The sequence below is a fragment of the Phaseolus vulgaris genome, chromosome 1 (assembly GCF_051622355.1).
Source record: "Phaseolus vulgaris cultivar YP4 chromosome 1, ASM5162235v1, whole genome shotgun sequence".
NCBI lineage: Eukaryota > Viridiplantae > Streptophyta > Magnoliopsida > Fabales > Fabaceae > Phaseolus > Phaseolus vulgaris.
Window position 1 is genome coordinate 43,247,169 of NC_143498.1, and position 24,890 is coordinate 43,272,058.

At 32.9% G+C, this 24,890-nt stretch overlaps 4 protein-coding genes and 1 non-coding gene across 5 annotated transcripts; 2 read left to right on the forward strand and 3 right to left on the reverse strand.

Moving 5' to 3' along the window:
* Positions 1–1,001: 1,001 nt before the first annotated feature.
* Positions 1,002–1,083, reverse strand: TRNAS-UGA (transfer RNA serine (anticodon UGA)). The gene has a single exon. It is a non-coding gene; the product is annotated as a tRNA-Ser (tRNA).
* Positions 1,084–2,154: 1,071 nt separating this feature from the next.
* RPH1 (resistance to phytophthora 1) lies at positions 2,155–4,144 on the forward strand. Its single transcript, XM_068616776.2, has 4 exons — positions 2,155–2,632; positions 2,800–3,010; positions 3,590–3,759; positions 3,847–4,144. Exons 1-4 carry the CDS (start codon positions 2,327–2,329, stop codon positions 3,871–3,873), a joined length of 714 nt encoding a protein of 237 aa, XP_068472877.1. The 5' UTR covers positions 2,155–2,326; the 3' UTR covers positions 3,874–4,144.
* A 1,032-nt stretch (positions 4,145–5,176) lies between these two features.
* On the reverse strand, positions 5,177–7,201 carry RRP4 (ribosomal RNA processing 4). The gene is made up of 6 exons (XM_068616777.2): positions 6,830–7,201; positions 6,708–6,753; positions 6,532–6,621; positions 6,229–6,294; positions 6,066–6,131; positions 5,177–5,861 (listed from the first exon to the last, which is right to left on the reverse strand). Exons 1-6 carry the CDS (start codon positions 7,084–7,086, stop codon positions 5,409–5,411), a joined length of 978 nt encoding a protein of 325 aa, XP_068472878.1. The 5' UTR covers positions 7,087–7,201; the 3' UTR covers positions 5,177–5,408.
* A 7,547-nt stretch (positions 7,202–14,748) lies between these two features.
* Positions 14,749–16,507, forward strand: LOC137814187 (BSD domain-containing protein). Its single transcript, XM_068616779.2, has one exon. The coding sequence runs from the start codon at positions 14,895–14,897 to the stop codon at positions 16,206–16,208; it is 1,314 nt and encodes a 437-aa protein (XP_068472880.1). The 5' UTR covers positions 14,749–14,894; the 3' UTR covers positions 16,209–16,507.
* Positions 16,508–17,238: 731 nt separating this feature from the next.
* On the reverse strand, positions 17,239–23,967 carry LOC137814186 (RNA demethylase ALKBH10B). Its single transcript, XM_068616778.2, has 7 exons — positions 23,194–23,967; positions 20,043–20,173; positions 19,785–19,902; positions 19,461–19,562; positions 19,181–19,296; positions 18,925–19,079; positions 17,239–18,246 (listed from the first exon to the last, which is right to left on the reverse strand). The coding sequence occupies exons 1-7, from the start codon at positions 23,642–23,644 to the stop codon at positions 17,769–17,771; spliced, it is 1,551 nt and encodes a 516-aa protein (XP_068472879.1). The 5' UTR covers positions 23,645–23,967; the 3' UTR covers positions 17,239–17,768.
* Positions 23,968–24,890: the final 923 nt, after the last annotated feature.

The following is a 24,890-nucleotide window of genomic DNA, read 5'->3' on the forward strand; positions in this document are numbered from 1 at the left end:
ATTGAATCTAAATTTAATCCATTTTAAATGAATTTAAAAAATTTAAATAAATTAATGTCGAATCCATTTAGATTAAATCTAAATTAGATTTTAAAAAATCCAATCGATACCACCTTACCCATTACTGTACTAGTATTACTGGTCTTCAGAGTCCCAAAACTTAATGTAAGTTTCCCATGGTTGTCATAGTGTAAATAGGTTCACTGTATAATACACAAACTGGTTGTGGTGATAAGCATATGTACTAGATGGGTCCCAAGCCAGAAAGCTTCAGCTTTGAATGATATTGTTCTCGAACTAGGTTGGGGACTGGGAGAACTATTGTCTTCGGGTGTCACTCGGTCGATCGTGTCTCACTTCCTCCTTCGGTCCTTCTCGCTGAACGACTCCTCAGGCTGGTGGGGTACCTGTAGATGGCACTCCAACGCTCAAGTCAGTGGGGTATCGTATTCGGCTGGTTAGAATACTGTAGATAATGACGTACCTTCTTTCTTGGAATGCGTGATATTTATATTACCTTGATGGGCCCTTGCTGTTGGGTCGGATTAGGGGGTTGTTTAGCGATTAGGGTTGGATTAGGTCGTTTCCTAACCGTGGGTTGACCTTTGCGAATTGGGTCAACGGTTTGACTTGAGCACCTTATGTCGGTCGGCCACATATGACACGTGGTCGACCTCGTACTTTAAAGTATGGTCTTGACGCATGGGTTGACCGGGTCAATAGACCGGTCGGTCATCCCGGTACAGTTATTATCGAGGCTTACTTATGTTTTTTCTTTTTCTAAAATAAGTTTTAATTTTTTTAGTTTTTGATAAAAAACAATTAACTTTTGACTTCTGAAAAAAATATTGTTTATTTTTTTACCAGAAAAAGGCTTGTTACCTTTATAAAGTGGTCTTAAAATATGTGTTCCCTACAAAATTTTCATGTTTTCCATTCTACACGTGATGTATCAAACTAAGAAAGTTAATGAATATAAAAAGCCAAAACTTAAAATTTATCGTCGACAGCAGGGTTCGAACCTGCGCGGGCGTAGCCCAACAGATTTCAAGTCTGTCTCCTTAACCACTCGGAAATATCGACCTTTGATAATTATTCGCTTAATTCGTTATATCATTTGTATTAACGTATTATTTGTTCTAAAAAAGTACTTATGGGACCATTTATGAAAGAGAAGAACAAAACTAGAATGATGTTTACATCGTTTATTTTTCATATATTAATATGAATTTACATTATTAATTCATTAAATAATATTTTGAATATAAGCTTTAAAGTAAATAATATTTAACTTTAAAATTAAACAGTTTTTTTGTCACCTTTCTTCTCATTAAATCATTAGAATTTCTTTTACCTAAACATCCGTCTTTTATTAATCACCAATCCACAATTTAATTTTTAAAATGTAGCATTTTTACGAATAGATATTACAATAATTTTGTTAACCAAATTGAAATTCTTAAATAATTTAAGCACATTTGTATAGGAATTCATTGTTTGTGATTTAAATAAGAGAAAATTGTTCATACAACGAAAACAAATTATTAATAATAATAATAGTAAAATACAACGCTCTATTAACATCCATTAACAAATCTGAAAATTTTCACTTATACGTACACTATCATTAAATTCTATACTTCATTATAAACTAATTCCTTATTCCAAAAATTATAAGTATCTATACCTATTAACCAATTCTTTAATGAAGAAATTAGCGTCTTTGCATTAAAATCAGGAATTGGCATAACCCTTCTTCATTTTTCTCTTTAGCTGAGGAAATTGTGCTTTGTCTAAAGTAATTTGTTTGTGCATTTGGACCTCTTTTTAAAATCTTCTCATGTATATCCAAAATTACAAAAAGTTTCATTAAATAATGTTAACCTTTCATAATACAAAATATTTCACTAAAATCTATTCTTTGGATTTTTTACATGTATTTTCTTTTCAAACTCAAATAAATAAGGGTCATAAGATCATAATTAACGAAAAAAATTGTTCTTATCAATTGCTCTCATCGAGAAGATGAAAATCTAAATTTCTCAAGTTAAAACAATATTAATGTAGTTTGCTTTATTTTTATGTTCAAATATATGTGTAAAAAATTAAAAATAAATGAAATTTATACCCAACTGCAATTACTTTACGAAAAATAAATGAAACAAATAAATTCAGACCGTTAGAGTTTAAGCGGGGTTCCTAAACGTTGTCGTTTAGCTGGGCTTCGTTCCAATTCCACCTCACATTCCTTATCTTCCTCCTTCTCATCGTCGTCGAGTTTCAGTTTCCGATGAAAACTTAATTTCAGACATAAGGAAAAAAAAACATGAACACGTTGATCTCACCACCTTCTACAAACCGTTACCTTTGGGGGGTCCCCTACTCTTCCCTCTCTCCGGTTCGAAACAACAACACCAACGCTGTTAACGTTACAAGGTTCCATTCCACAGTTAGTAACAACTTGTTCTCACACTCTCTCGTTCATGCCACGCTCTCCGCACGTGCTGCTTCCGATGAAGTAGACACGCAAATAGTGACTGAGGAACTAGCAGAGGAGACGAACGTGGAAGAGAAAACCAACAAGGAGAACACCTCCACTTTTTCTGCTCCAATTGACAAAGAGCTCAAAAAGGTTGGTTCTGAGTTCTAAGTTCCCACTTCTGGTCGTTCATGAATTTCAAATTTAAGACAAATTTTAAGGGTGCCCATTTCGTTAAAACCCATGCTTTCTTGGAATTTTTTAAGTTTGCATGTTGGTAAGTGGATGGAGATTTTGATGTTTGTTTTTTTGTATAACAGGTTGCTCAGAAAACTGCTGCTACCTTTGCACCAAGAGCTTCCACCGCCTCCAAAAACCCTGCAGTGCCTGGAAGTGTTTTGTACACTGTTTTTGAGGTTCAAGGGTATGTTTCAATGTTGTTGGGAGGAGCTTTGTCTTTTAATCTCATATTTCCTTCTGATGAACCTGACATTTGGAGATTAATGGGAATGTGGTCCATTTGGATGTTCAGTAAGTTTCTACTAGCCAGTTTTGAATTTATTGTTTTATGTAAAGAACAAGTGCTTACTTGCTACTTCATGCTTTGGACTTACCATTCTGAAGCAAGTTTGTGTGATCATTTAGTAAAATTGAACCTTGCGAAGATGATGCTTTCCTCAGAATTAATGGTGTGCATTTGAAATTGAAGCCAATTTAATTATTATCAGTAGCTCCTTCATATTCTCTGTTCTTGGATCTGGTCACTCCAGAAAAAAAAATTGCGGATGTGATTGCAATTCGTCACCATCTTTGATATTGCAGGAAATTATGAAATAGCACTCTCAATCTGATTTTTTAAAACATTGCTTTAGAGTATAAATGAGGTCATTTTAGCTGTTAATGGAAAACCAATGGTCAATTTCTGGTGCAGATACATAACAAATCATGAAGGTATTAGAATATCGATGACAATTGATTTTCTCGGACTGAAACTAATTACTTTACTTTTCATAGATGAGTCATACCCATTTTTGTTCACGTCCTAATTACCATGGTTCTGTAGTTAGTTTTTATAAAATATGATGGGCAGAGTTCATTATATGTGTGCAGCAATTCCTTCATTGCGAGCTCGAGATTGCTCAAAGAATGAAAAAGAAGCTCTCAACTATCTTTTTCTCCTCGTCCCATTGATCAATGTTATAATACCATTCTTTTGGAAGTCCTTTGCTATTGTTTGGTCGACTGATGTAGTAGCCTTCCTTGGAATGTATGCATGGAAGGTACATCTACTTTCTAGTTAACCTTATTTTTGTTACTTGTTAGCTTTAGTTTCTTGTAAATTGATATCTAAAGCGTGTCTCTTGCAGTTTGGATGGTTTCAGAGAACGGATTAGGGAACTCAAACTTGGTTATCATCAAAAGCGTGCCTTCAAGGCTTGTTGGATCTTGACATCATGGATCTTAATTATATATGACACGTAGCAATGAATTGTCACAGATGCATTCTTTCTTTTATCAAATGAAGATGTTATAGGCTCTTTAAAAAGTTTTGCATTTTGTGTTGTGTTGTGCGTGTCACATTTCAGAGAACTGAAATTCCCATGTGATAATAGTAATCTCCGAAAGATGAAATATAATGTGGCCATATACACGGATTTTGTATCATTGAGATTTCATATGGCTTTACTGTATTTTTCTTAACTGCTCAAAAATCAAAATTTAGAAAACAGTTGTATTCTGGTTTGTATTTTGGTGAATGAAGCGTAATGGCGAAATTATAAGTATTGTCTTTGGAATATATCTTATGTATGTGTAAAGTATAAGAAAACCCATCAGACATTCATTTTATCTGGCAAAATACAACGGCAATGACCATATTCTGCATATTGTAATGAGTGAGTTTTGAGCAGCAACATCCACCAGCGACTACTGCTTTAAAATATAATACTTGATTAAGAGATCAAGTTGCTAAGTACCCTTGTCTGCAGATTCATTCTGCACAATGGCTGACATCACAAAAACTAACTGAATTATTGTCTGAACTCTCCTTATTGAAGCATTCTAGATGCAATGTCGATATCTTCATATTATATATGCATTACAATGTTCCACGTGTGCATCCAAACAAATCCCAGCCCTTAAACTCTACCCATCTTCTAATCTTCCTAAATTCAACAACAATTTCAGATAGGGCATTGGCTGATATAAAGGAATGTCATCATATTCCCCACGTACATTCAGTATAGAATTAGACAAACTCATCAGGCATAAACAAGAAAGATTGCACAATCAACCAAGCATCAAAATGACAAACAGCAAGTTCAACATGGCAATGGTACCGGATTGACTTCCAAGCAAAATGCATTTCAACAAAAAAAAATAAAGAGGGCTGGATTTGACAAGCTCATATAAACAATACATATTTATTGCACGGCCATGCAAACACTGCACATGACCCACCTTTGAAACTCCAAACAACCTCAACATGGTCATGCTATGACGGTAATTCTCAGGCAATATATTTCATCAACAGGGTCGAATTTTATATATTCTACGATAAAAATAGCAAGTCCTGTTTTCCAAATCATACTTATCTACTTGATACTAAATTCAAAATATATGAAAACTGTATTCGGTAGATTACACTCCCTTTTTCCTTTTTATTATTACAAAATAGCTAGCTATCTCTAACAAATATTTAAAAAAGAAAGAAAAGCCACAACCATGGGCAACTCTTATAAACATTCACTACATACCTCATACATCTGAATTCCCTTTTACACGATGAAAATCTCAAACGTGAATTACACTATCTTGGGGGTATTTTTCTTTTAAAATTAAACCAATTTTGTAAATTGAAAATTAATTCTCCCCAAACAAAACCAAATTACAAATAGTCCCCGGTCAAAAAGCCCTACCATTTCACAATCTACCGCTTCTTTTTATTTGAGCTTCTCCTTTCAGCCTCTTTTTCGGCAACCAGAACACAAAACTCAGAACCAAGCATCTCATGTATATCAAGATTCATAGATAGGCTTAGATCAATAATTCCCTTGATGATTTCCAATGTCATATTAAAGCTTAAGATTGATAGAACTCTAACAGCATTAGCTGCTCTGCAAATGTATTTTCTTGTCTCCAATATTGTATAATTCCTTTCTTGCTCTTCAAGACTCACGCTGTTATGCAGTAAAACTTGTGGATCAGATTGGCTCACCTGATCTTCTACCATGTCATCTTTGGCTTCAATATGTTCTCCAACCCATATGAATCCATTACAGCCAATTATCAAATCAATACCAAACTCCTCCAGATGATGGAAATGTTGTTTTTGTCTCTTCACTAAATAAGGTGGGACTGAAAGCAGTTGACCTCTATTAAGCTGTTGTACAACAGAGAGACATTAGTAACAGTAAAAGACTGAAGAAACAACTAGAATGTATTACAAGCCATTTCTTAGAGAATTTTCATTTTCTACTGTCTCCTACTTTACACAATGTGCTACTAGCGTACTACATTTTGAGGTGAAAACAGAAGCAAGTAAAAACAAAGTAAATGATTTATGAGGATTTTCAAGCCTGCACACCTTTCCATATTTCCGGCTCCTTGCTTGAAGGTGTAAGCCATCATGCTGGAAACCCCGAACTTCAGCCTGGGGTCACAAACATAGTATAGGAACACTAATCAACCATCATTTACTTCAAACCAATGAAATTAATTTTCAGTATACACAACACAACGGGACTTACACAAACAACATCATTTTCCTCAAAAATGCAACGCATGTTTAGCTCATCGAGCGCTGTCCTCCGCCTCTAGCATGGATAAGCATAATTCTGAATGAGAGAGTTTCCAGATTGATTGGGGGCAGAAAACACCCTTTTCATTTATATAATTAAACACATTTCCGCTTAAGTCAAAACACCCTTTTATTTTCAAAAGGCACAACTTAAATTTTCTAAAAAATCAGAGTTAAATGAGCTATACAAATTACATATGCTTTTCTGATAAACCATAACAAGATATACCCCCAAAAAAGTGTTATGAAATACCTGGACACCATCAGGCATATTCATAGAAGAAAGCATCAAAACTGCATCCTGATTGAAATTTATATCCAATCTCCAGCGCTTCTGAGCAACCTACATAACAGCCATTAAAATAAAAATAGTGAGAATACAGTAAAAAGCACAAAAATAAATTTCCAAGTGAAATTATTGATATGTACCTCCACAACACGACCTATAACAATGTCACCAACCTCAGGTTTATACCTACGAGTTATCACATAACTCCGTCAACAAAGATAGCAACAGAAGAAAGTTGACAAGTTAAGAAGCAAGATTATACCTGGAGCGTAAAGAGCGGACGTAGACAAGTTTATTGACGCGCTCAACGACACCGCAGACGGTGGCGACGACTTCGCCGTTGAGATCGGCGGTTCCGTGTCCCTTGAGGACGCCGTCTTCGTGGTTGACGGGAATGGAATCGGCGATGATGACGGAAGCATCGGAATTGACCTTGGATGAGAGAGATTCTAACTGTTCTAGAGTCTTCTGAAGACGAACCTTCTGAGTTTGGCTTAACGGTAACTGTATTCGTCTCATTACGATATATCTCTCTGCAAACACTGAACAATGGAAGAAGAAACCCTAAGCCTAAACCTCACTCTTCTACCACCACCATTTCTAATTCCCTCTTTCGAACTTTGAAATTTGGGCCTATGAGCCCATCTATTCGATGGGTCTTATGTAAACAGGCTTTCAATCTTGCTTTTCCATTAGTGATACAAATTTAGGGTAACTGTTATTAGCACCTCTCACTTTTACTAATATGTTTCCCTTTTATCATTTTTTATTAAAAATATCTCTTTTCCAAAAAGATTTTCTGAAAACATTAAATTTAACAGATTGCAGAAAGTAATTTTAAAAATAAATTTGGATAAAAGGTTCAAACATTGTCTTTAAAGACTTGCATGTTTATTTAAATTATAATAAGAAAATAAAATCTCATTGAATATATAATAATTATATATAAATTAAATTTAAAAAGTAAATTCATGTTGAATTTTTTTACGTCATTTATTTTTAAAAATTTATATTTAATTATTTGTAATTGAATATAATTTAGATAGTTTATTATTATAATTTAAACAAATATTTAGTTAGTTTAATTAATGAATTAATTTATTTTTTAAATTATGTATTTAATTATTCGTAATTAAAAATAATTTAGATAATTTAAGTAATTAATTGATTTATTATTGTAATTTAAACAAATATTTAACAATATAATTATAAAATTTAAAAACTAAAACATTTAAAAAAATATTAAAATATGAAAAACAAAAAAATATATATAAAAAATCAGAAATCTGTTGATATTTCTCGACAAGTGTACCGAATCAACTGTAATATAGTACTCTTTAAAGTACGAATGTCAAACCCATATAGACAATTCTAATTAAGATGTTAAGTTATAAAACTCATTGAGTATAGAAAATAATTTTGAGACTTTGTTCATAACCAAATTAAAGATTTCACAAGAACTCAAAGATTTAGGGTTTGATTCTGGATGTAACAAAACCAACTTATCAAATATAGAGAAAGATATTTGGGATTGAATTGCGTTTATCTCAATCATATGTATTTTGAATGATACAATATATAATACTCAAAACTACTTATTTTTTATGCTTAATTTAAAGTCATTCATCTTGATTCCTCGCAGATGAAATTCATAAGATAATTTCTCAAACACTGATTCCTCAAATATTTAACAAATCATTCAGCTTTAGGAACAAAATTATAATGCAATCAATAACCTAGAATCTATTCCTAGCATTACAAGTTATCAAGTATTTTCGTTTATTTCAGATCCTTAAAGGTACTTTCCAGTTAAATTTAAGGATCAAAATCAAGACTCTATTGATCAGACAGAATCAAGCAATAAGCATAAAACGAAAATACCAAGAACAAGTAGAAAAGAGAATTATATATATATATATATATATATATATATATATATCACCAAGAATACATTTGATCAAGATAAATTACATTCAATCCCAAGTTAGAAAGATGTTACGAAGTGTATTACGAAGTGGACTTTAAGCCTAACTCAACCCCATAAAATCGGCTCATAGGGTTGAGGTTTGCACCCACTTATATACAATGAAAGGCTCTAATCTCTAGTCGATGTGGGATCTCCAACACACCCCCCTCACGCCGAGACTACCAACTCGTGCGTGGGACTATTGGGTGGTCCGATAGTGGCCCGATAGCGGGTGGCACGATAGGCCCAACAAATACTCGCTAGGATAGGCTCGAAAACATGCTCTGATACCATGTTACGAAGTGGACTTTAAGCCTAACTCAACCCCATAAAACCGGCTCAATAAGGTGAGGTTTGCACCCACTTATATACAATGAAAGGTCCTTATCTCTAGTCGATGTGGGATCTCCAACACACCTCCCTCACGCCGAGACTACCAACTCGTGCGTGGGACTATATATTATGGGTGGTCCGATAGCGGCCCGATAGCGGGTGGCCTGATAAGCCCAACAAATACTCGCTAGGATAGGCTCGAAATGGCTCTGATACCATATTACGAAGTGGACTTTAAGCCTAACTCAACCCCATAAAACCGGCTCATAGGGTTGAGGTTTGCACCCACTTATATACAATGAAAGGCTCTAATCTCTAGTCGATGTGGGATCTCCAACAAAAGAACTTAGCCACTCATGATAGCTCCTTCAATCTTCATTCTTGATCTGGATTGCATAAGAAGTGCTGATATGAGCAAGTTCTTCTCCTAAGAACAGAGGTTTCTTCCCTTTCTCTCACTAGTCTCTCTCTATAAAAACCCAATTTGTTTCCCCACCGCTGGTTTTGAGTTATGTTTCAGAATTTATATAATCAACTTTAGCTCAAGCTAGCCCGTTTTAGCTTGAGCTAGATCTTTCGGTGCATTTTTAGCTTGAGCTAGCGATTCTAGCCTGAGCTAGATCAGTACTGCACCTTTAATCAACTCTGGACAGTTTTAGCTTGAGCTAAATCCTCTAGCTTGAGCTAAATCTTCTTGTGATCCAATTAAGCTTTTACTTTTTTTTTCTTTTAATGCCAGCTTGAATACATTCTTTCAATGCTTCATATTCATCTGCAATTTACACAAAATTTGAGATTAAATTTCTTCATTTGTTTCTTGGTTCAAAAAATATATAATAAGATTCAATAATTCTCATATTAGGGTAATTTTCTTACATTAAGCAACAATTAAGTTTCAAAGTATTCAATTTTCTCAATTATAAAAACTTCACAAATCGTGCATGAATTCAGTTAAAAAAAATTGAAAGTCGTCTTTTAAAGCTCTGATTTGAAAAAAAAAAAATCATTAAAACAAAAATATTGAACCTTAGAATCACTCATTTATAGGGAGGAATGTATTTTTTTTTTCTTTTTCTTTGTCATTCATCTCTTTAGCTCTACGCTCGTTGAGGAATTTTTTTTAGAAAAAACAGTATGAAATATAGTCAATGAGCAAATTTTAATTATTTAATAACTTAAAGGAAAGGGTTGAGAATATTTATTCCTCATTTGTTTAATGATCATATAGTGACAGTAAGGTAAAGTTGTTTAATGGGAGCATGATGTAATTCAACATGTTGACATCTATCTCACTTCTTTGGGTACAAAAAAAATTCTTATATATTGGACCAAAAATATCCTACATGATGAACCTTGCTCACTAGTGATCAAATGCCGACATAGCTATCACATATTATTTCATGAAGTTCCACTATGACTTCTTGAACTTGCATATATAATTGTAAATTAGGAATTGGGAGCTAAGTAGCCCTTTTCCATAGTGTTCGTCACTTCTACTACTGAATTATGTGCTTTAATATTTTTTAATAGATATGATATCAATGATTGTTGACCACCTTTAATTAGCAATATCATTAACCTCTACACATTAGATATTTAGAGATGTTCAGAAAAACATTCTAAGATTGCAGTTGCATGTGAAATTATCATAAGAGATTCACACTCCATTGTTCTTTTATCGAATGTTTTCTTCTACCTCACTCTCCATTGTCTATTCACACTCACTCCACCCCGCTCGTACCTAATCGTGTCTAGCAATTCGTTAAACTTTGTTCAAAACTTTGTTCACTTTCATCTAACACTTTGTTGACTCTCGCGTCATCGTGTCACTGACGGAATCAAAATACTGTAAAGAAACAAGGTGTAAGTCATCTTCCTTCTTTCGATTTTCTCATGGGTTAGGGATTTTATAATAAAATTTGGGATTTGAATCGATTTAGGGTTTAGGGGAGTGAGCTTCCTTTAATTCTTATTTAGGTTTTTTGGATTTGATTTTGAAATGTTTAGTTTGATTTGTTCAGCGACTAAGAACCCGTTCAGTATTATTTTGTGGGATAGGTCGTTGATTGTGGTTAGTTTGGAAAGCTTGCATCAACTATCCTATAATTGGTGGGTATTGCCTCTTATTTTCAAATGGGTATCAAATGCAGACAGAGTTTTTCTGTTTCCTATTTTTTGTTTTAATTTCAGCTTTCAATTACTATTTTTTGTCTCTATTTTTTTTTATTTCTGTATAGGTTTTGTTTCTAATTCATTTCAGTTTGTGGTCTATTTTCTTAATTCTTTCTTTTAGATACAATTTCTGGATGTTTTCTTAATTCTTACTATTAGATACAAGTCCTTGATCACGATGATTTTTTGCATTCATCAACCCTATTTTTTCCATAAAAGCAAGTTTTTAAAAGTTTTAATCCCTATTACCCCTCTTACCTAGAAGCCTGATGTATTCATCCACTCGGTTGACCGTAAACACTTTCAATTACTCTCACCAAATTCAAGTAGTGTCCCTTTGGTCATGGTGATCACAATTGAGAACCCAAACTATGCAAGGTTCAAGCATGAAAGTTGTAGTAGTTATCTTAAATATTGTGACAACAGTGTAGCAGTAGTTAATTTTCACTAAGATTTTGTACTTCTAAGAATCCTACAAATATTTTGACTATTATGAACGTATGTCCTTCTTAGATTTGTAAGTGATACTTGTAAAGAGTTTCCATCCTTAAATTAGTAACAAAATAATAAATCATAAATGTAAACTTTATATATACACATAAAGATTTATCTATTATAAATTTCATAATTAAATATGCATATTATGAAAATATGATCACATTAAGAATAGATAATGAAAGATGATGATGAAGTCAATAAATTGAAAACACAAAGCACTGGAGTAGTTGAGTTTTAGATGACAGGGAATTAGTGTTATAATATCTAAGCGCCTAATAAATAAAGTTATAGTTCCATCATCCCATAGAATGTTAAAGTTAAACTTGTTGCACATTATATAGTTCACATAATGGAATGTTAAAGTTCAACACATTATATAGTTCACATAAAAAATCATTTATGAATGGTTTATATTGCCAACATGATTCATATTAATGCTTATTATAATATTATAGTAACTGCAATATAGTTAAAAACTCTTGTAATTCAATCATGCATAAATTTTTAGATTTGCTTCACTTTACAACACACAAAATTATTGATTCATAGAGTGAACACTTTCATATTAATATCTATTATTTTCTCCTTCTCTACATTTTCCCTTTTCTATTTCTCTCATCTTTTCCTGGATCCACTGATCACTTCTTATTAGTACGAGTTTTTGTTGAATAGAAATAGTGTAAAAATGAGAGAAAGAATGGGAAATAAAGAAGTCTAAAGAAATGTTCAAATAAAGGTTTTTTTTTTTTACAAATGAAACGTGAAGGAAAGAAAAAAAAGGATTAAAATATATAGTTAATAGAAGAAAAAATGATTAAAAAATTAACACAAATGAATAGATATATTAGCTTATCTAGTTTCTATCAAAACTAGTTTTTTGTCCAAACATAATTTGATGGTTAGAAATTTCTTGATCCGTGTAAAAAAGACAATATATATTTTTTATTTATAATCTGATTTCTCCAATTCTTTTTACAGTAAATCAAATAAATTAAATAAAATAATTATTTTGAATCATAATATAATTAACTTCTTCTATTACATTTTACCACATACAAAAGTTGTGTTATTATTTAAATATTTTTCATTAATATGTCTATCATCACATTTTACATTTCTAAAATATTATTAATTTTTTTATATTAATGATTTGTTTTGCATAATCAAAATGCTTGAAGATACTAAATATCATTTATTGTTATTTTTTAAATATTTGTGTAGTTTAAATGTTTTGAAGTATAATTGAGACTCATTTCATATATGCATATTTGAATTTATTGTTGGATATTTTAGTTTTTGTCATTTTGAATATAATGGATATTTTATATTCTATTTGAATTTTTAAATATTATTTGTATATTAATTGTGATATCATATTTATTTGTGACAACTACACATTATCAAAAGATCTTTTTGCACATTTCACATACTCTTAATTGGTGTCTTTGTTCCGGAATGTGTATCAAAAACCTTAGTTAGGTAGTGCCTAACGTTGTGTTTGTGATTATTTACTATTTTATTCTACTATTGATTTATTATGCAGGACTTATCTACTTAATGGAGTAGATCCAATGACAAAATACATTAATAGATATGTCTTTGTCTACCTACATAGTTGTGAATGCTCAAGAATTAATATAGGTCATATTGTTAAATGTATTTGTAAGCCTATTTACCGATGCCTCTAAGACATAAGGTTAAATCAAAAGGATGATTGCATTAGACATATTAGACTTTGTTAATTGAGAAAATGCACTTTCAGCTTAACCTAAGTCAATTTACATAGCAATTGAGTATATGGTTTGGAGGTTAATGATGTAAAAATTACAAAAGAGTTTGAAATAGCACATATTTGAGTAGCACAAAGTTGAAGAGAAAACAATTTCTAAACTTGCTACATGAATACCAGGTCTAAATATATCTAATTATATATTTCTATAATGTTAATGCACTTTGGAATTAGTATAGCTTCAAACATTTTTTTTTCTCTAATGAAGGCCAACAAAAGACCTCAAGTGAGGGTGTAGGCATGCACTTTTTCTCTAATGTTTATGAAGGTAAATAGGACATTTTAATTCGAGACTAAGCTTGGTTGAACAATGTGTGGTCCCAAACTCAACATTAAGGGGGAAAGATGCAGGGAAGCAATACAAGAGTTCAATACTAACATGCAAAATAGAGTCACAAGGAACTATGAACCATTGACAAAAAAACAGATATTCTACACACAGTACAACTAGAATGAAAGGACAATGCACGGAATAGACGAGGAATAAAGTAGCAACACTCACATCTTCAACACCTAGGTTGCAAGAATATATTTCTTAACAATTATAAATATATTGTAGGTTTTTTTTTAATTTGAGAGTTATATAAATACTTTAAGTAAGTTTTTGCAGGATTATATTTATAAATACAGTGTCATATATACATAAAAAAAAAGTGATACATAGGTTGAAACACCCTTGATATTTCTATATTTAATATATCTTTTATTCAATATATTTTTTTGTTGCGGATAAAAAATACTATCATAATTTTTTATAATAATTATCAAATAAAATTTGATATTAAAATAGTTATCTTTTTATATATGTGTAATAACTTATTATTATCACTATTATATATACTAATGACACTTAATTTATCATATTCTCTTATATATTTATGATATTTTATTGTTTACTATACATAAAATTATTATTAGTGAAAATTATTTTGTTACATTATGACAAGTACGTAAAGATAAGAATATTAAGGACAATTTAATTATAAATATTAATAATGATATATTTATAATATTAAAACTACTTTCAATTTCCCATTTCATTTAGGTAATTAGTTATCTTTTAATTTGGATTAAATTATAATTACTCTGTTATTAGTTTCCTATCGTCATTAATTTCATATATATATTAAACTTAAATAAGTTTCATTTTATTTTCTGTACACTTTCCGTATGAACTTTATGCACCTTTTGACTTCAATTAATACTGTAATCAATTTATTTATAAGAGAAACTGAATTTGAGTTGAAAGAAAGAATATTCTATTCTTAGAAAAAGATTTTAAAATTTCAGTCCTTCGTTAAGAAAAGATTACGCATGCATAACCAAAATCACAATATTAACAAACAAAAGTTAACCATTTTAGTGTTTCCATTAGTTATAAATATATTAAAAGTTGTTTTAATAATTTGGTGCTATTGGGCGTTATCCTGAACCTTAGATTACGGAGTGTTAGTTAGTCGTTACCCCACGCGCACTCTTTCTTATAAGTACACATTCACAAAATCTTCCAATCTTCCACACTACGTTACGCAAACCAAATTCAATTTCTTATCTGTTTCTGCGTTCTTCATGAATTTCTTTGCATCCGTTTTCTCCGACTCCAACAATGAGCACCAAAACGAATTGCAAGAGCAAGCGAATCACGATTCCTCGCCGCCGGAGCACCAGTCCGATTCCTCCGGCGACGGTGCGTGGGAAATCGGCGATCTGTGGAAAAGGCTGAGCGCGAAATCGGAATTGATCATCGAGACTTACCGTCGCGACCTGCAGGAATTCGGTACCGGTTTGAAGAAGGAGATTGAGGTGGCTCACGGTTCTCTGGAGACGGTGGGCCACGTCATCGACCAGTTCGGGAACACCGTCGCGAAAGGCACCGCTAACATTATATCTCACGGCAAGGACGCCATCCTCCTCGATTCCGAGTCTGATAATGATGTTAATACCAAAAGCAAGCGCGGTACGGAAAAAAAGAGCTTCAATTCGAGGCGCTACAGTCGGTTTGACGCTCAGGTTCGGGCCATTCAGGATGACGTTAGTACTTACACCGAAGTGCCTGAGGATTTAGACGGGTATGAGAAGTGGAAATCGGGGTTTTCGTTGGAGGGGAAGAGCGAGGAAATGGAAGAGTTGCTGAGAGAGAATGAGGGTATGGAGAGTGTTTACAGGAGGGTTGTACCTAATGTTGTTGACCGTGATACGTTTTGGTGTAGGTATTATTATAGAGTTTATAGGTTTAAGAAAGCTGAGGATGTGAGGGCTAGGCTCGTGAGGAGAATGTCGAGGGAGGAGGAGGAGTTGAGCTGGGATGTTGAAGATGATGATGATGAAGAGGAGGAGGAGGAGGAGGATAGTGATAAAAATAGTAAGGGAAAAGAAGGAGATTCTAATGGAACAAAGAGGTCGAATGTGGAAGGGATGTATAAGTCTTGTGAGGACGGGTCTAAGGAAGAAAAGAGCCGTGATTTCCTGCAAAGCAGGGGAATTGGTGATAAGAAGGATGAGTCTGTTGAAGAATCAAAGGTTGACAAGAGTAACAAGGAAATGGGTGATGGGAGCAAGAAAAAAGTGGACGCAGTGGATGACACTGGTAACATGAATGATTCTGGTGTAGATTCTGATAAGAAAGTAATCATGGAAAAGAAGATTGATGATGGAAAAGATTCATTGGTTGCAAATAAGCACCCTGGGAATGAGAAGGAGGAGGACCTCGACTGGGATGAGATTGAGGATCTTAGTAGAATTGATGAAGAGAAGGTAACTCAAACAGGGAGCCCAACCAAAGTTGATTTGCGGAAGCGCCTCAGTACTGCACAAGAAGATGAAGAAGACTTGAGTTGGGATATTGAAGATGATGATGATAAGCCTGCTAATTCTAAGGCTTGAGCAATAAAAAATGTGCTTCACTATTACGAGATTTATACATGTAAGTGTGGCTTTGATAGAACGAACTAGGACTCTCTTCTTGCTTTTATATTAGTATAGATTTCTTAGGATTGTCACTTTCACATTTTAAATGTATGAAAAACAGCTATGTTTATTGATATGTCAGCTCTTGTTAATTTTCATCATAAGTTTTCTACGCACATTGGGTGAATGTCTCCTCTGTACTTGTTCCTTTATTTGATAACTTGCCAATCAATAATAGTTAGGGGTAACTGACCAGAAAATCAGTCCATTTTGAAATCAGCTCCTTCATGTCGGACGTAGTTTGAAGTTCTCTCTGTTCCTTGTAGTACCTAATTTGTTTCAAGGTTTGGCTAACCATTTCACGTGATAGACAAGAAATCAAAAGTGAAAAAGTTGATATTGAGAAGTACAACGTTTAATGTTATCAATGCATCCCTACTGATTTCTAATGTATAAAATTACATTCATTGATTTCTTAACGATTGGGCTTAGCATTATAGTTAGCAAATCTATTTATTCTATAGGCTTTTTTTTGACAATGATATGAAGCTAACCACGATAGGTTATAAATATTTGCAAACTTTAGAAAATAATATATTAATTCTGGGTAAGAACGCATAGAAAGATGGTAAATAATTTGAAATGTCGAGGATCAGAGTACTGCAGAGTAAAAACCTTCACCGGAAGCATTTAGTGCAATCCTTTTTTATTTCAATAGAAACTGTTATCAACAGTTATTTGTCAAGGGACACTTGCCTTGTCTAAAGTGAGCATATAAATAAAGAAAAATTGTAAGGATATATGGATACAGTTGAACTTAGTTAAAATTATTACTTATTAAAATTAACGGTAAATACATTAAAATGTGTACTTCTTCTATACAGGTTCATAAAAAACAAAATATTTCATTGCTAACCCTCCAACATCATAATGGCAAACTGAGTACAGGATGAAGAACATAATATGCATCCTCACCGTTTTCATTTTGCGGTGCTGAAGAAAAAGGTAAAACAAAAAGAATTACAAGGACAAAAATAAAACAGAATCCATGAAGTGGAAATCATGCACACATACAAAAGGAGGAATGTGTACTAGTTTCCCCTCCCATTCTCTGTTAATAATGCTTTCAATGTCCTGACCCACTTTTAATACTCACATGTCTTGAAGCAGCCAGTAGACAGTCAGACTCAAATTAACCCTTTAAAATGAAAATATAAGAGACCATTCTTATAAAATTCTATCGGTACGGTAGTATAATTCACATTCTTCGAATTTGGAAGCTATACTTGTCCAAATCCCTTAAGCTGATTGGAACCCACGATAAACTATTTGTGAATACTAGATTCTAAGTTATCTATCTATAAAAGCAAGTAAAAGGTATGTGAGGAAAAAAATGAATTAAACAAACTCTTCTAGCACCCCTGGGCTTGTTTGTACAACAAAATTAATACTCCACAGTTCAGATTAAATAACTGAGGCACGGAATCCATTCACATCTCTTTAAACCCAAAGGCAGCTTCAAGACTCAACTCATACCTACCCTTCAACAGCTATACTGGGTTCAGAGGTAGACTCTCCCAAGTGTGATTCAACTGGGGAGGGTAATTCCATAAGTCGTCCTTTTTGGGCACGAGGTGGCAGATGCCTTGCGTGTTTTCTGGATGCTCCCTTCCAAGGCAAGAAAACCCCAGTCCCACCTCGAGGAAGTTTGCGAGAGTGCACTGCCATAGGGCGCATAGGGGGTAGCATAACCATTGGAGCACCAAATATTCCCCACTTAGGCATCATATCCATTACCTCATAGCCACTAAGAGCTCCATTTGGCAAAGTATATGGGCTAGTAATGCCAGGTTGCCAAAGAGTCATTGCAGCTGTCATGGTAGGATTTGGTGATTGACATTGATTGGAATCTGGCTTCACTCTAAAGAAGCTGATGCTCACCCTTCTGTTAGGAGATGGACACATTACGTGCCTTGACATGTCTGCACTGTTTCCCCTCATCACTATAAGAGACCTGCATTATGTTCATCATCTCATCACGTATTGTACAACACTGCAATGTTATAGATCAAAGAAAACAATGGAACATATTTATAATAATTATTAATTAACGCTAGAAATGGGATGGGAAACTGGCATCTATTTTTTAACTAGCATCTATTTTCTAAGGCATAACATCTACAGCCCCTAAAATAGCAGTAAGTCAGTTGTCCAGACACCATATCCATATCTAAAGAGCGTCTCAAAAGCTTTCAGACCTTCAATGTAGAAGTTCATACTTATTCAACAAGGAGAACTTGACCACTTTAAAGTTCAAACACAAAAACATATATGGAAATATGTCCTTCTCCAGCGATCAGAATGGAAACCTATAAAGGACATTGTGCAAATGCTGAAAATTGGAGACTAGGTGTCACTTCTTCAACCTGACCATTGATATTTCCAGGACCGAAAAAGAAAAATAAATTGTTCCCCGAAGTACTCAATAAAAATAAGGAAAAGGGAGAAATCTAACCAAATAATAATGGGCATTTAGTTTCATCCTCTAAAAAGGTAATATAGTTGCATAGCCTACTATTCATTTAGATGCTGTCCAATAAAGGTATTCTGCCTCTGTATCCAGAAATATGACTAGAATATTAAAATAAATGGAAGTCAGAATCACTAAGAGTGTAATCTGTTTAATATATACCCCTCCTTCAATGAGAGCATGAGTGGCCCCTTGTAGTTCCCATCATTCTCACTGACAAGGATGCGCCCAAAAGCCATTGTTGATTCAGAGAGAAGAAGTGTAGATAGAGGCTGGTCCAAATGTGGTGGTTTCAGGAATGGTTGAGAAAATTCTCCCTACAATACAAACAATGCTATTTGGTTACTCCCTAGCAGAAATGAATGTTTATAGTACCTTCCAGGGAAGTGAAGTGACAGGCAAAACTCTAAATGTTTACCTCTTCAAAAAAGTTGATGATACAACCATTTGGCCTTTTGTACTCTGGAATCAATTTCCATTGAATAAGGTGATCAATGACATCATGGACAAGTGCTGGAATCGGCTCTATATTGTCTGTAAACAAAATAGGAAAAAAAACATGCTCATAATTCATCATATCCTTATAATTTAGATTTTTTTTTCTGTATAGGAATCGGATTAGAAGAACTAAATTACAGCTTTGTTAAAGTGGACAAACATCAAATTATCAGATTTTCCTTTAAATATTTTACTCTTACTTTTGGTATCATCCTTTATCTGTCCAAATATAGGAACACCCAACTGAATCAGCTCTCTCTTGTTTCCCTTCATCTGTTTGTTGAATAGTATAAATGTTTCCCCTACATTTATTTAAGAAGATTAGGTTAGAAGGGTATAATATTTACAGACAACATTTAGCCTATCATCACATAGATTCTGATAATGATTATATTGCATGTACTAACCAACATACAGCTGTCATTTGTGATTTGAAGATGACCAATACGATTGAAAACTTTAAAAAAAATTAACATATGATATGTCCTACAACATTAGGAAATAACAGATTAATGGTGATTTACCTGAGAGTTCCCCGTTCTGACCAGCAGCATGGATATCATTCACAAAATCAGTCAGCTTGCAGATTTCTGATTCAGAAAAGACATCCTCGTACAACTTCAATCCTTTCACAACGTTCACCTGTAAATTGCAATTATCTGTCATTCAGCAATATGCAGCTGCTTCTTGATACTAAAACTAGTGTGATACCAGCTCTATGAATCATGCTTCTTTATTAAAAGGAATATATTGGCTATTGAGGTTGTAAACGAAAAACTTGCCATATGCCCCTTCACTGACTCCTTTGCTGAAAAACCTTTTGTCAGCTTTATCTGTGAAGAGCGTCCTTCACATTCTTCATGATTGGAACATATATTATTGTTCAATGCACTGGGTTGCATTTCCTGAGATCCTGCACGCCAGACCAGAGAATATCCAAGAAGCATTTAGCATTCAACAAAAGAGGAGAAATGGATAGACTTATCACATTAAAGTACAAAAGATTTTCTTCCAAAGCATTATATTCACTGGTATAGTTTATACCTATGATTTATTACACGCATCTTGGGTTACATGGTTAAATCTTACCAGCCTTTAGTGATAGGTAACTGAGAGAAGCAGAGAGATTTCAAGAATGGTTAGCAATAAAAAAGACCGAATACTAAATATTTTCGTAGTAACCATAAGACGAGTAAGATTGTTAAATTGAAATTTCGCCATTTGAAAATAGATTTTGCTGAGTGATTGTTGAGAAACATTTGCCGCCTACAACAAAGTAGCTATGCGTTTGTCCTCCTCCGGCACAATGTATACCAATGTTCCAAACACAGAGTACAGTTAATGGTGACAAAATGGGTGGGCCATTGAAACAAACAAAAGTATCATGATAGCACATGTGCGGGTATGAACGCAACCGGCTCAGGCTCAGGCCAGACATTTTTTTTTAGAACCAAAACATAAATAATACACATTAATAACAAATTCTTACACTTCTTTTTATAATTTATTTTTTCTTTTTCATCTATCTATCACTTCAATCTTCTTATTTCTCATCTTTTTCTCTCAGTGTACTTTCTAATGAAAAATGAATGAAAGAAAATACAAGAAATAGAAATAACATAGTAAAGAAGAATTATTTATTTCTTCAACTGAATTTATTTATCATCTATTATTAAATTATTTATTTATTATAAAAAATGGTAATCAACTACTCTTCCACTTCACAGTTCTAGAGACCTTTTTCATCCAAAAAGTTGTTTTTTTTATTTTATTTCTCTTCTTAGAACATATACTCAAAATTTAGTACATTTTTATCTTAATTCTCCTTCTCTTTTTTTATCCAACTATTTACACTCGCCAAGACACGATGTCACCTTATAAGTACTTGCTTGATTTCAGAAGCAACAAAATAAACTTTTAGTATAATGCATTTGTTTATATTTTAACCTGAAGATGTGTTTGAATGCACATTCAAAACATGGACCCTCACTAGTCTCTTCAATCAAACTTTCTAATAGGACCATTAAATTATTGTATTATGATTAACCAAGAGCTAAATATTAAAAGGAAACTTTAACTGCAAGGATCCAGGTCCATAAGCAATGATGCACTTGGAATTATTGCAAAGGTGTTTCTTTTCAGTTTTTATTCATTCTAACATTTATAAATTATATTTACTCTGTATTTTCCTACCTGTAAGTAAAGTTCCTTCATTCATGGACAGAGTTGACCAACCAACTTGGACCCATACAGGAAACTAAACACCAGGGTGTTTCATAGGGAATAGCGCCTAATATGTCAAAGCTCAACTATCCAACCATTCAAACCCGAACCCGCACGTGGTACGATACCAGCACATGGAACCACTCACGTGTCGTAAACCACGACAGCCATAATGCAACCGGCTGATCGTTCAGCCGACTGTAACAAGAATCATTGCACACATCCTTAGAAGTCTACCCAACTAACTTTGTGGTGGTCGCCCAGCCCCAGGCACCAACTAACCGTAACACCAAAGCTATGTACCAAACCGTATTCAAAATTCAGAAATAAGGAAAATGTTTTTATGAAAGAAAAATAAAAGATTAAACGTTTTCATATAGGAATTGAAAAATGTAAACAATATTTTAAATATAACCAAACAGATTATGCAGATTTCTATTTATTTTTATTTTTATATTAATTTAAATTATCTCTTATTAATATTTCTTTTCATTTTGTCACTTTATAATAAATGACAAAGAATATAATAAAAATATTTAATATTTCATTATTAATATTGTAAAATAGCAATCAAAATTAGACTTTTTTTTAGAATGCCAAATAAAAAATAAGATAAGGATAATAATAAAAATCTAACAATAAAAAATATACTGTAACTTTAATTATTATTATTTTATATGAAGTTTTAGATCTTTAATAATGTATTAACTATTTTATTTCAGTTTTTTTCAAATAAGTAATTAAAGTAGCAGACTCAATATATAATAAAGATATTATTTGAGGAAAAGTATTTAAAAATCACTTTGTATGTTAATTGAAAATTACGATAAAAACGTATTATATATTTTTTTTTAATATTTAAGCAGTCAACAGTATTGTATTTGTCTAGAAGTTACAGTTTCAAAAAAGATAAAAAAAAATATATTGTCTAACCATTTTAATTAAATTATAAAAAAAAACTCATAAAGACTAAAATTAAATAATAAAAATTCAAAATATAATTTAATAATTTAATGAAAATAAATTATCAAACATATTCTCTGCGGGCCATTAGTTTAATAGCACCTTTCTTATACAAAATAAAAGTTTGCAGAAACATTTTCATTAAAAAAATAAAAGAGAAAGAAACAGCCCTATTGGCCACGATTTTGCTTCCCCCTTAAAAAAATTAATTGAAAATAAAGGGGTCAAAATGTTGAACTACGTCTGCGGTCTACCGTTGCGCAACCGAAAATTGACTTCAATGCAAAAATAAATAATTTGGAAAACTAACTTTCCTGTGCTTCTATTTCTTCGCCACGGAGAAGGGAATGAAAATAACTTTTTCCAATATATTAATTAATTGTCTTATAAAAGTTATGGAAAAAATATATAAAAAAAGCATAAACACAAAAGTTTACTCCTATGAAGAGACACAACAAATTTTCACCCTTGTGAATCACAAAAAAATATCTCTAATATATAAAAACACAAGTAAGAATAAAAGTAAAAATATCTCTAATATATAAAAACACAAGTAAGAATAAAAGTAATTATCGAATAATCGGAAAACTATTCAATTCTCCGGCAAAAGAAGGAAGGTGAATCGTGAAAGAGTATCACATAATTGAAAATCATGATTGAAGGTGAATAGTGAATCATTCAAACATTGAAACGGAAAAACTAAAAAAAAAAAAATTATAAGATCACTGTGGAATTTATAACTATTACCTGAATCAGTTATTTCACTGTCTGGCGAATCATACTCCGGCGCAGCTTCGTCAGCTTCATTTCCAGCAGTCTCCAAAGTTTCCTTCTCCAATTTCTGTTCGTCGTCCAAGCTACTCTCGCTCTTCCTAGCGCCTTCTGTCTCCGTTTTCCTGTCAGCGACTCTGCGGAGCTCGAGAGCGATGTCAGCGATGGAGTGGTACTTCTGCATCTGGATGACAGGGATCCAGTTCATGCGGCGGCGGTGGATGGCGGCGAAAGTGGCTTCGTATTCGGAGGAGGCTGTAGCGAGGTGCGCTAGGTGCCCGCATAGTGTGTCGATGATGGCGTTGGCTGCCGCGAACTCGCCGCGAAACCAGGCAAGAATGGCGTCCTTGGCGAAGGAGTCGGAAACGAGGAGCGGCGGCGGCACCATTGCCGGTGGATCGGCCCGCGATACTGGGACAGCCGCCATGGGCAGAGGGATATATGTTCAATGCGAAATGAAACAAAACAGAGACGAGAAGAGAAGTCAGAGAGAGAGAGAGAGAGAGAGAATAATGGAAAGGGTTTTAGTTAGAGAATGGAGTGAGTCACATGAGATGTGATGCAGTTGAAGGGAGAGGAAGGGGTTTAGCTATAAAGAGGAGTCCGATTTATTGTCCCTCTCATTCTTTTTTCTATCTGTGCCTGTTCTTACCATTCACACCTCCCTTCCATGAAACGTGGCACCATCTCACCCCACTATTCATCTGTCTGCCCAAAAATGTTACTAAAACCTCAAATCTATCAAAACATTCATTTTATCTTATTCTTAACCCTCTTTATTCTTACTTCTATATTTTCCCTCATTTTCCTTCTTTCTAACTTAATTAATTCATTATTTCATTAATAATACATATTTACTTTCACTTTTATTAAATAACTTTTTTCTACTCCCTACCTCTTCAAAATTACAATCACCGTTTTATTTTTATATTCAACATAACTTTCTAATTAAAATATTAATACATTTTTAATCCAGTCTATTTTCTTTATAATATTTATCGAAATATATTATATCTTACATCACTTAATTATGTGCAATGTGCATGTTGGTCACAATGGTGTTGACAAATTTCAGAAATTGAATGCCAGTTGATTGTTAACTTAAAAATCAAAATGTATACTGAGGAGAGGAGTAAATCCTTTTTGTGGCTGATTTTCATGACTGTGAATTGATTAAATGTTAATTATATATATAAATAGGTGAAATAGGAATTGTTTAATAAAAATTAATTAAATTACATAATAAATTAATATCATTACCTGATTGTACTTAATGTAATAATACTCAACATATATATAACTATTAATAGATATAATGATATTTAATAATTACTATTCTTAATATATCGTTATTTAATTATATATTAAAAAAATAATATATAAATAGATGAATTATTTGTTCGAATAATACTAGACTAAGTTCTCTCCAAGGAAAATATTGGATTGGAATTCTATCTATGAAAAAATGTTAAAAATAATCAGCCAAGTGTCATGCATTATGTTTGTTTTAAATAAATAGAATGTTATTTTCATTTTCTTTTAATTTAATTGTTACCGAACAAATATTATAAGAGATTATAAAAGATTATGGCAGTGGTTAAGTGTGGATCTTCTCCTAATGGTAATCGGAAAATAATTGACGAGGTACAATATTTATAATAATTTTTATAATA

Excerpts from the sequence above, each read along its gene's own strand:
- RPH1 (XM_068616776.2), top strand. The coding sequence starts at position 2,327 with ATGAACACGTTGATCTCACCACCTTCTACAAACCGTTACCTTTGGGGG. Across the intron at positions 3,011-3,589 it reads GTGGTCCATTTGGATGTTCA|CAATTCCTTCATTGCGAGCT; the intron begins GTAAGTTTCTAC and ends ATATGTGTGCAG. Across the intron at positions 3,760-3,846 it reads TTGGAATGTATGCATGGAAG|TTTGGATGGTTTCAGAGAAC; the intron begins GTACATCTACTT and ends TGTCTCTTGCAG.
- RRP4 (XM_068616777.2), bottom strand. The coding sequence starts at position 7,086 with ATGAGACGAATACAGTTACCGTTAAGCCAAACTCAGAAGGTTCGTCTT. Across the intron at positions 6,754-6,829 it reads GTCCGCTCTTTACGCTCCAG|GTATAAACCTGAGGTTGGTG; the intron begins GTATAATCTTGC and ends GATAACTCGTAG. Across the intron at positions 6,295-6,531 it reads ATATGCCTGATGGTGTCCAG|AGGCGGAGGACAGCGCTCGA; the intron begins GTATTTCATAAC and ends TATCCATGCTAG.
- LOC137814187 (XM_068616779.2), top strand. The coding sequence starts at position 14,895 with ATGAATTTCTTTGCATCCGTTTTCTCCGACTCCAACAATGAGCACCAA.
- LOC137814186 (XM_068616778.2), bottom strand. The coding sequence starts at position 23,644 with ATGGCGGCTGTCCCAGTATCGCGGGCCGATCCACCGGCAATGGTGCCG. Across the intron at positions 20,174-23,193 it reads CAGTGAAATAACTGATTCAG|GATCTCAGGAAATGCAACCC; the intron begins GTAATAGTTATA and ends TCTGGCGTGCAG. Across the intron at positions 19,297-19,460 it reads GATAAAGGATGATACCAAAA|ACAATATAGAGCCGATTCCA; the intron begins GTAAGAGTAAAA and ends TTTTGTTTACAG.